We start from the raw sequence: 11126 nt of genomic DNA, 5'->3' as shown, positions 1-11126 counted from the left end.
TTTTTTTTAATTCTGCAAATCTATTTTCTTGTGTGCGCTTTTTATGTTTGGTTGGTGTTTATTTGGTAATTTTATGTATTTAAAATAAATTTTATGTATTTTAATCTTATTTTAAATGTTTTATCAATGAACAATTTATATTAACTAAAATTTAGAAATCACATTAAGATTTATTAAAAATAAATTTAATATCATAATTACATATCAGTGAATTTTATTTGCTATTTTTTAAAAGTAAATATAATTAGTTAAGTTATTTAAACAATAAAAGAAAAAAAAAAGTTATCCCGTCGCTATAATACCACACTATATTTAGTGCGGCACTGTTTGAAAAATCACCAAAACACTATAATAGCGTTGCATATGCCGTCTTGTTGGAGATGAAAAGTCAATATTTGACACTAAAATGGCGTTATAACGTCTGACGTTGAAGTTGCCCTAAGGGTGTCTGAGAGCTTGTTAAGAAAAAAAAAAGGGTGCCTAAGAGCTTGGAGTTAAATCTTGCAAACTTAACTAAGCAGTAGTAGCCTGGTAATAAGAAGGAGATTTGGGGTAAGGCATAAATCTATCAATCCTTAGTTTGAATCATGTCAAAACTAATTTGTTTTTTCTTGGCCAGACGAAAATGGAGATATATATTAGGTCTTAGAAATTTTGATGTCCGATTAGTGGTCAGTACTGTCTCTCTTAGGGGATTAGTTGGCATTTGGCCAACCCAACATACTCCTATTTTTTTTAAAGGATCTTGCATACATATTCATAGGACCAAAAAATCTCTGCTTTTAGGCATGATATGATGTTGGGCTGGCACTGTAGATTACCAAAAAGACAAAAAAAAAGGTTTTAAATAAAAAAGACAAATTTCTTACCAACCAGTTATGCTATGACTGGAATCCCTGGAGACCCTCAGTGCAGAAATGTAGCTTATCTGTATGAAGAAAAGCTGGTGATACCTACTCAACATTTACATACGAAGTCAAGCGGCTTGAAACTTGTAGCAGAGTAAGATCCATAATCAGTGCTTTGGACACTAATTGATATACCTCTGTTGAAAAATAGGAAACTTCGGGAAGAAGAGAAGCATAGGTTATTAGGTTGCTTAGCGTCCGCATTGTTCCATCAGGGAGAAATGAGACAAGACGGAATATCATGTGCTCTGTTTGTTTTTTCACTCAAAGACGGCTTGGAGATACGCACATGTCACCTCTATCTCAGACTTGCCTATATAAAACTTATGATTTGTCTTCTTTGTTTTTTTCTTTTACAGGAAAAATCCATTTAAGCTTTTTTAAGTTAGCCACAATAGAGAGAGGAGAGAGATCATTTACAAACACTCACAACTAATAACAGGTTTTCTTCTTCTTCAAAGCAACACTCTACCAAACCACTTTCACCCTTGAAACTTCATAAATCTACAGACTATTATTACTATTAAAACCTCTAAATTCTGTACGCAAGTTCTCGTATTGCATATCAGCTATGTCCAACAACGCATCATCATCATCCTCATCACCACCATCTGTTCCTAATGTCTCTGTTTTCCCAAGCTCAGCCTTCAAAAATTTAAAAGATTCATTCAGCAACGCATTCATCATTCCCACACTGACTTATTAGTTAACTATATCTTCCTCCTAAGTTATGTAACTGCAAACTAGTTGTACTCACCTTTGTCTGACAGTATCTCTTGAGCACCCGCTGGTACTGCTGGCGAGCGTCCGGAGAATTAGTCATCGACAGAACACGAGAGAATGCCTCGTTCACTGCTCCGTCTACTTTCTCCTTGCGGAACACTTTGAGAATGTCTTCATCTTCACTCTCCTCCTCTCTACTCTCTACATCTTGCCTAAACCCTTTAAGGCCAACACCTTTTCTTCTCCACCTCAGTACAACCTTATCTAGTATCCCTACTGCCCAGCAGATTACCTTGTAATGCTTCCTTACTTGATAACCTCGAACATAAGCCTGCCACGAATAAAAAAAAAAAGATAATAAACAGCTGCAAGGAGACACAACTACAAGTCTACAATCATACCTGTATCTTCACAACTTTCTGGCGCTTGGCAAGAAACTCTTTTCGACCTTTATAGCCACGGTACTTCTTCTGGATAGACAAAGCTGCCGAGTTGTAGTTCTTCGCATTTCCAAACGCTAGCTTCGACATGGCTGCGATCCCTTCGATATCTGCGTAGATCCCGTACTCTTGATAGCAAGCAGCCATAGCTGCTTCTCTCTCCTGCCGCTTCCTGAAAGAATGTGCACGGAACGCCGCCTGGATTCTCGCAGCTGCTTGAGCAACGTTTCTCAATGCAGCCCTTGAATGTGGATCATCACCGTTACCTGGAGGACTTCTTCCTGAGATGGAATTCACCATCATCTCTGCTTCCACTTGAGCAGAGCCTAGAGAGTGTTCTGTTTCCTCGAGCGTGAGCGAGGAGAGATGGTTTGTTAGCGCCACCTCGGATAAATAACCTGCGAGACCCTTGTGGCCGTTAGAGGCAGCTATGGAAGCTGCGGTTTTACCAGCTGGATCTTGCGCATTGGGATCAGTCACCGCTCCAGCTGATGCCCCTGATGCGATAAGTGCAGCCACCATTTTTTCTCTGCCACACCAAAGACAACAGTAAACGGTTATTAGATTCAGATGAAAGCAATCTTTATAGGCTGCTGCTTACCTTCCATATCGTGCAGACCAATGAAGAGCGCTCCATCCATTACTATCACGAAAGTCCACACTGACTCCAAGACCAAGAATTGGATGGAGTGCCCAGTCAAAGCCAAGGCCTGCAACCGTATGAATAATGCCTTGTTCTTGCTTTGACAAAGAACAAGAAGTATGATCATAATCATCTTGGGATCTCGAAGACACCCACGCGTCCAGTTTATCTTTAAGCAGCTTTTGTAGAAGCCAATCAACCGTACTTGTTGGTGTTGCACTGCCCTCAAGAATCGTGTCAATGATATGGCTCCATTCCTCATCATCACCAGCTTTCAGTTTCTTCGACTTACCAACGCCCGGTTCATCTGATAGAAGAGTTTGCACAAATTTTACAAGTAACAAAAGCTCATGTGGATTGCACCTAGAGCAAGATGTGTCAGGCTTATCACGATACTCGAATTCTCTTGTTTGACTACAAGAGAGTCCATCTCCAGAAGTAATAAATAAATTCACTTTCCCAGGGCCACATGGAGGCGCTTCACACCGTATAACACCTTCCTTGATGATCTCAAAAGGAACTTCAACGCTTCCAAACATGCAAGACCATGTTGGATCACAGAGAAATGATCCAATGACTATCACCTGCATTGTCAAGATGAAAATCCAATTAATCACCTACCATTTATCCTAACCAGGCAAGCAAACAACATCCTATAACAGAATCTCAACTAAATATTAAAAAGAGTATTACCTTTGTTGTTTCATTGGCGTAACCCCACTCTGGTGAAACGTCCTGGATAGTAAACTCCTGCTTATGTGAAACTGTCTGTCTCATTTCTTCCTGGAGAGGTATCCTGATTATCCCTTCATCATCCATCATTCTGCTGTACTCGGCATTATTCTCAGGAGCTCCTAGCTCAGGATAACAAGCAGGATGTTCGAAAGAACCAAGTTCTTGAGGCAGCAACAATGCACCTGAAATTTTAACACAGCTATTAGAAGTGAACGACGTTGGATCCTAACAGTATTCTTTAGCAAAGCAGATGACATACCTTGGTCAGCCTGGTTGGTGAAACTCCAGTTAGAATCTTCCTGCATTCCAGGTAGTAATCCTTTCACCGAACTTGGTGTGCTTCCCTTATTTCAACAAAACAGCAGATAAACTCCTAGATTATAAACTTTTTACTTAATTTGTTAACCTATACAAGATAGTCTTCCTTGCTTGATCCCAGATTTAATTTAATAATACCTCAGAGTTGAGAGCTATAGAAGCTTCACATGCCTCCAGCACATCTTTCCAAGATTCAGACTCTTGATCGCCACTCCCTCCATTACCACCTGTAAGAAGAATGGCTTGTTACTCTTCCTAATAACAAGGAAAAAAGCATGACAAGAGTACAAGAGCATGGTGAAGCTATACAGTCTGAATGCTTTGTAACTTTGGCGTACCTGAATCATTCTTTACGAGGGTGAGATTGTTAGGATGATAGTCGGCTCCAATATACCCTCCGTAAGATCTCTCTAGTCTGTTATTCTCTGGTCTCTGATGTCCAGTTGCTGGTTGAGCTAGGTGATTGATGTCCTCAGTACAGTCCAAAGATAAGAGACTATCCAAACTTTCGTTTTGACTGTAGAGTGGATCTACACCATATTGGGCTCCAACGTACCCTCCATAAGATCTTTCTAGTTTGTTATTCTCTGGTCTCTGATACACAGTCCCTGGTTGACCAAGAAACTGGAGACTATCTAAACTTTCGTTTTGAGCGTAGAGTGGATCCACATCACTAACAACATCATCACCGAGACTCAGTTGTTCCTCCAGCCTCTTTATAGCCTGCCTAGTTTCAAGCTCATAAGAACTTCCACTGCCCTCCGGGGTCTCAACTCCGTTACTGTTAAAGACAACTTCAGAGTTAACCTCTGCAACGCCGGGAGAAGTAGATGAATGCTGCTGAAGTACATCAGTAGAGTCACCCATGTAGTGATTGTACTGAGTCCCAATGGAGCTTGGACTTGAAAAGAGAGCCGAAGCATTCTGTGAGAACTGCAACACAGTTCCACTAGTTTGTCTTCCCTGAAAAAGTTAAAGCCAACCAATAACGTCACACAATGAAACCGAACTTGTGGTAAAATAAGTACAGCTTATAGGAGAAAGTCACCTCTTTTCCGTCACTTATATCCCTGTAATGAACAAGGACAATATGGTCGTACTCCCTGATATAAAGAGTTCATGTAAGAAAAAATTTAAGTACATCACAAATTAGTAAGTATGAGTAGAGACATCACTCACGGATCTAGCATCCAGTAGATACGTCTCTGAAAAGAAGGGTCATGCTCCCCATGAACATAATAACAACTCAAAGCCTCTACGTTACCCACCTGTTCACAACACACACACACACACATCAAAAGAGTCATTAAACAACATTAAAGAACATATCCAAAAGTTGCAAAAAAAGAAAGATAAGTATCACTAAAGCAACCTTAAGTCGTTCGTGAGCTTCTGCGATAGCTCTACCATCCTTCTTTCTCCGCCACTGATGACCATCTTTACGGAAGAACTTAAGAACTCTTCTATTGAAAAGAAACAAAGATCCACCTGAAACAGTTGCAGCAAGCCTTGTATCAAAAAACGTATCATCTCAAAACCAATAAAGCAAAGTCAAACTTACTGGTGGGATTTTGAGGTGGCGTATGTGTTAGCTGATATCGTTCATGATTGTGTAAAATGAAGTGCACTTCAGGGGGTTTCAACCAACGAGTCTGAGCTTCTTGGTAGAGAGTACTAATCTCGTATTCTGAAACACACAAACAAACGAAAGGTTTAGCCTTTTAGTCATTGGGAGACACAAAACACAAGAAAGGTTCAGCCTTTAGTCAAATCTGTGTTGAGAAACTCACCGGATTGCATAGTTGATCAATCAAAATCTACTACATAAACTTGAGGATCAGTTTGGTCTTGGTTCCTAGGATGTTCGCAATGATTGATTTGAGATAAGGATCGCAACTAAGAGAGAGAGGGAGGAGTCGGTAAAGAGTCTTTAACGATAAAAGAAGTAAGGTGTTAAAAATTGACTAAGGACTGACCAAAGTTTCTATTGGGAACAGCAGAGGACGCTTCCGACAGATCGCCACGAAGGTGGATGTTAAATGCGTGCGTGATCCTCTGTGGCGATGCCCATGCTATCGAAGCGAGACTATTGGTTGGTAATAGTTAGATTCATTAATTGTTCATTTGTTCCCTGTCAAGCTGTCCTCCTCGCAGCTATGGACGGAATTACGTAAACGCCATCTCCCTTGACTTTAGTTTAGTTAATTTAGAGTGAGTGACTGGAGAGCACGACGACAAAATAATTCAACTTGCCATTGACAAATTTTCAGGGTATACTTCTTCTCATTAATATTTTATCCTTTGGCCGACGTTACTAAACTATGGATGATACACTTGTCCGGTGGACATAGAGCAAATATCCAAAATTGTGGTGCTATTCAAAATTTATTTTTGATCTTTTTTTCTATCAACAGATTTGATATAACTGCAGTTTTTAGTAGGATACTCTAGGCCTGGCCACAAGACGAATACTTGCAATTTTTCATGTATTTGCGACTTAACTTGTCTTATACGAATAATAAAATTTTCGACTTGTATTTAATTTGTTAGAAACGAGTACTTGATATTTCGAATACTTATAAACTATTTACGAGCTTTTCGAAATATTTTAAAACTATTTACTAAATAATACTCTATTAGAAATATATATCTAATGGTATGAAAGTATATTTTGCCTATTCTGTTTAAAATAACATGTGAATTGCTTTAAACAAAGTATCTGTTCATATTATAGAGAAGACAAATAAAAAATGTCTTCTCTAAATAAGTAACAAGTGATAACAAGTCATATAACTAATTTTTAATATTTATTATTATGTAATATTTGACTAAATGACGACAAATATTTTAAACTCAAGATGGATAAAAAATAAGTAACAAGTATAAAAAGAGTAATGAGTATTTATGTTCAATCCTAAATGTAAATAAAAGAAAAGACAAATACAAAAAAAAATACTTAATAGATCATGTAACAAATAGCAAGTAATGGAACAAATAACGGGGCGAACGAGTCAAGTAATAAAAATAATAATGATACTTGACTTGACCTTACAAGTAATGAAAATTATCGATTTGTTACTTGCCTTGACAACACTGAATACTTGAATTTTCAAGGCGGATACGGGTCGAGTAACGAGTTTAAAGAGAGTAACGAATAATGATTCCCAGCCCTAGGATACTCACTCTATAAAAACAAAATAACAAAAACAAAAGATTTTGATTAAGAAGACAACAAACAAAGAATATCATGATCAAAATACTTTCAAATCTTAATTTTGACAACACAACAGTTGAAGTCTATAAATTATATGAAAATGTTTACTGCAAGATAATTTTTTTTTGACATCACTGGAAGATGATTTGAAGTTGGGAACTTGGCTTCTTTTTTTTTTGTCAGTGGCTTATTTTAATATTCTAGGACATGTTTTTAAAAAAAAAAGTATTCTAGGACATGTTGCTCACGCAAAGACTTTAATGGTGCCACTGAGCTGATAAGATAAGACTAAGTCGTCCCAATCCAATGGTATAATACTGGCGAGGAAGACATTGCGTGAGAGATGAGAGGACCATATTTGGTTTGAGTATTGGTACTAATCTAATTCTTGTGACTTTGAAGTACGCAAAAGCTGAAAGGTTTATGCATGCCATGGTTTTTGGGAGTTGAAATTTCCTCCATTTCTGAAAACTCAGATTCTAATTCAAACACAATTCCTCATCGTACTATTTCATAATTTATTAAAACACTATTTAAACCGGAGCAGGAGGCGTCTTGGATTTCAAAATCTTCTGACTCTCCTCGAAGTATTGATTCGGATGGTTGATACCAGCATCACACGATGTACCATAAACAGCTTCAAAGGTGAATGTGCAAGCAAGCTTTTAGTATTTGCAGAGTCCCCACATGCATATAAAAAAGACCAAGTTAGTTTTTGCTCAGTAGAAAAGATTCAAGGTTTAGTGAGAGATATAAGTTGAAGATTAATCACCTGATAATGTTTGTTCCGCACTTTATCCATCACATCTTCCATTGCACGAGAACTCAATCCCATTCTACCAAGCGCTGCTCTCAGGTTATCCTCACTGTCATTTTACCACCAGAATCCATGAGATACGTATCATGCTTTTCCCAATTCTTTGACAGAAAGAAAGCAGGTTTTTACAAAGCAAACTGACCTGAAATGCCGATAAGGACAGCCATGATGATCCCCAGCACCAGGAGCTGATGAAATGATTTTCTGACAAGCATAAGGGGTATAATCCTGTATTTGCAATGTGAAAATTTGGTATCAGAAGCTTATATGATGAAGCTCATCACTGCAGCTTACGCTGACATAAAAAAAAAATTCTATGAAACCGTAAGCAGCTTACCGTTCTCTTGCCTTCCTTCCCGTAGTTATGGCGAATGGCGTACGCATACTCTTTATCGAATCTCTCAGAGCCAACCTACCAAAAAGTAAGGAAACAGATAAAGAACTCAGTAGTACTAAGCTTCTGCAGATAAAAGTCTACACAGATTTGAAAAACTTAGAAGACAAAAACCATTTGGGAATCAAGTTACCTTTTTGGTGAATTCTGCTCTCCAAAATGCTAGGGCGTCATCCAGCTTCAGACCCACACCCTACACATCAACAGACAACTTCATTATGTGAATATATGAGAAAAATTATGAGCCTCAACTCAACGGTGCATATTTACTAGCCTCAGCTCATTAAGTGAATATATGAGAAAAAGGGAGAGGGATTAAAGAGATACCTTCAAAAATAGACCCAGTTGCATTCTTCCTCCATGTTTTAGATGATGATCTTCTCGAACCTGTGTGTGTAAACGTTCGCATGTTACAGTTGCATTGGGAGTATATGATATGTAAACAATGATGAATGGAAGATTTGAAAGACATGACGCAAACTTACTTTTTCAAAAAGATGCCTCATACAAAGTGGGAAGCAACTCTTGGCAACTTGATCAATATCCTTAAGTGATATCTCAGCGTACTCAGTTGACTGTGGAGGAAAAGTGACAGTTTCAGTGATTTCATATCTATGAATATACATAACAAGCTTCAAAAAGAGGATCCTCACCTGAGAATAATCAGGACCCAAGTAGCTTGTAGACAGCGCTTCTACTACCTGAGTTATTTAACAGTAATGAAGTTAAGGAAACAAGAGACAGTGAATAAAGCAGTCAATTTCAAGTCCAATTGCTTACTGGAGTTAGTCTGTCTTTCTCTCGCTCTCGGATGGTAGTAGTCCATTTTCTGCAAACAAGAAAAACACAGTCCTGTTTAAGCAAGTCCGAGCTAAAGCATGGCAGGTACAAGAGGAACTTTGAGGTATTCATATAACCTGTTTGTCAGAATGAGGGCCTTTGATATATGAGATCGAAATTGTGTGACAACAAGAGAAACCAACTGATAGAAGAAATGGAGATATTCAAGTGAGTGATAAAAGGAGAAACTACTATCAACTGAGGAGAAGTTATATTTTGAAACTGTAAACAGAAACCAAAGACTTACTTGACTGCCAGCAACAAAGGCATACCCTTTCTGTATAAGTACTCTCCGGCTAGCTACAAGGTCAGGAACCTCTTCAAAAGGAACCTTTTTTCATAACAAACAAGCACATGAATAGTGGGTCAGATTAGTGAAATCCGCAGCTTTTGGTATATGAACATTGTAACAAAAAGAAGAGGCAGGCGTACCTTGTAGTACACTGCTTCAACTGCAAAGGTTAAGACGATAAACATTCCGTTAGAAAAATTACAAGTGTTACAGCTAAATAGCTCAGAGAAGAAGGTAAAAAATTCATATCTAAACGCAACTAAGTTCATACATGACTAGTTATTGACACCAGGCACGCCTCTACTATGTTATGCTGATACTAAAGGATAACATCACTAGATGAAACTTGATGTGAAAAAGGAGAAGTAATGTGATTATTACCGGTAGGTGAAATTTGACCCAGTGAACGTACCACTTGCCCCAGCCTCTCCTTCAAACCCTACCAAAATAGTCAAAGATGAATGATTTGGATTCTGAATAAGCAAATACTCCACAATCATCAAAAGTTACCTCGAGTTCTGCTCCTGTAACTGCCTTATACGGTAATCCAAACTCTCCCACAATTGCTCTCTGTGAACAAGAACATAAAATAGCTTTTATTACTAGATACATCCTAAACCTAACCAACCAAAAAGAAGGAACAGAGTACCTGAGCTTCAAAGTTCTGGAGCCGGAACCTATGTCGGAAAAGAGCAGTCTCCATACTAAGAAACCATTTCTTCAATTCATCCCTTTTAAAAAAACAAAACAAAGGAATCAACTTTGGAAACCAAAAAAAAAATCAAACAATGAGACAAGAACAGAGCTTACGATCTGCAATAAACGAGACGTAACACGAAATGTGAGATGATGTCCTTGTTCAACATCACAGACCCATCCGGATCTCTCATATGTTCTTTCCACAAAGTGTCCACCTTTAATCCCAAAAAAAAAACGAATTGGATTGATATTAAAAAAAACAATCTAGAAGCAATTGAGTTTTCATGGTGAACCTTACGAGATCATCCATTTCCTTAGGGTTTCTCCCGCGGGCTAATCCATCTGAGATCCCTTTCAGAACTAATCACAAATCAACAAAAATTAATCAGAGCCCGGATAGATTCGAGGGAAGTTTCGATAAGTAAAGAGATGATTTTGATGGAGACCTCGGAGGCGATCTATGGCGAAGCGCTCGAATTCTTCTAATCGGACTTCCATCGGTGGAGTTGTGAGGTATAGTGGGATCTTGGGATTCGAAACGGTGTCGTTGGAGGGTGTTCGTTTCTGAGATCGTATCACCTCCATTGCTAGATTTGTTTTTCTTCTTTCTTTCGGTTCGCCCTTCACTGTGTGTTTTCCTCTCTCGCCGAGCACAAAAGGGCGCTAAATAGAAAAGGGTTAGTCGACTAAAAGCGCGGGAAAATATGCAGCAGGCCGGAGAGCGCGGCTTTCTTTCTTGGGCCTGTTAATGGGCTTTTATCTGGAACAATATTAGCAGATCAGAACAGAAGAGTGTTGGAGAAAAAATTACTATGGTTATGAAGTTTATTTTTTTTTGGGTAATAGCTGCAAATTTCCGTTCCACAAATGGAGTGATTGGTTGGTGGGATTTTTTTTCCAAAAAAAGGAAAGGGCACATGCCCACGACGAATTTTCCTAATGAGACATTATCTCATAAAAGTGGCAAAGCTATCAAATCATCTCCGTACACTCCATTTTGTTTCTTTCTTCCATTTTGTTTATTTCTACCAGCTTTTTATATATTTTGTACCCATCCGGAGACGCACTCTTCTTCATTCATTTGTATTAGCCCTGCGACTTCG

General features: G+C 38.5%; 2 protein-coding genes across 3 annotated transcripts; both read right to left on the bottom strand.

Moving 5' to 3' along the window:
* Positions 1 to 1224: 1224 nt before the first annotated feature.
* LOC108842719 (calmodulin-binding transcription activator 4) lies at positions 1225 to 5763 on the bottom strand. The gene is made up of 13 exons (XM_018615717.2): positions 5558 to 5763; positions 5329 to 5454; positions 5140 to 5255; positions 4947 to 5035; positions 4816 to 4870; positions 4106 to 4730; positions 3906 to 3994; positions 3709 to 3793; positions 3408 to 3631; positions 2673 to 3298; positions 2033 to 2600; positions 1666 to 1962; positions 1225 to 1553 (listed from the first exon to the last, which is right to left on the bottom strand). Exons 1-13 carry the CDS (start codon positions 5565 to 5567, stop codon positions 1413 to 1415), a joined length of 3051 nt encoding a protein of 1016 aa, XP_018471219.1. The 5' UTR covers positions 5568 to 5763; the 3' UTR covers positions 1225 to 1412.
* A 1628-nt stretch (positions 5764 to 7391) lies between these two features.
* Positions 7392 to 10670, bottom strand: LOC108839767 (probable DNA primase large subunit). 2 transcript variants are annotated; one of them, XM_018612543.2, is made up of 18 exons: positions 10470 to 10670; positions 10322 to 10383; positions 10135 to 10238; positions 9974 to 10055; positions 9835 to 9894; positions 9706 to 9763; positions 9465 to 9484; positions 9280 to 9363; positions 9110 to 9174; positions 8973 to 9021; positions 8846 to 8893; positions 8678 to 8767; positions 8520 to 8579; positions 8326 to 8385; positions 8136 to 8210; positions 7941 to 8026; positions 7754 to 7847; positions 7392 to 7643 (listed from the first exon to the last, which is right to left on the bottom strand). In XM_018612543.2, the coding sequence occupies exons 1-18, from the start codon at positions 10606 to 10608 to the stop codon at positions 7515 to 7517; spliced, it is 1365 nt and encodes a 454-aa protein (XP_018468045.2). In that variant the 5' UTR covers positions 10609 to 10670; the 3' UTR covers positions 7392 to 7514. The 2 variants fall into 2 exon arrangements, with proteins under 2 accessions (XP_018468045.2, XP_018468046.1); XM_018612544.2 differs by having other exon boundaries at positions 10317 to 10383; positions 10470 to 10516.
* Between the last annotated feature and the right edge of the window lie 456 nt (positions 10671 to 11126).

Source organism: Raphanus sativus, chromosome 2 (genome assembly GCF_000801105.2).
Source record: "Raphanus sativus cultivar WK10039 chromosome 2, ASM80110v3, whole genome shotgun sequence".
NCBI classification, from domain to species: Eukaryota; Viridiplantae; Streptophyta; class Magnoliopsida; order Brassicales; family Brassicaceae; genus Raphanus; species Raphanus sativus.
The sequence above is the reverse complement of the archived record's forward strand: the minus strand, read 5'-3'. Positions and strand labels throughout refer to the sequence as shown.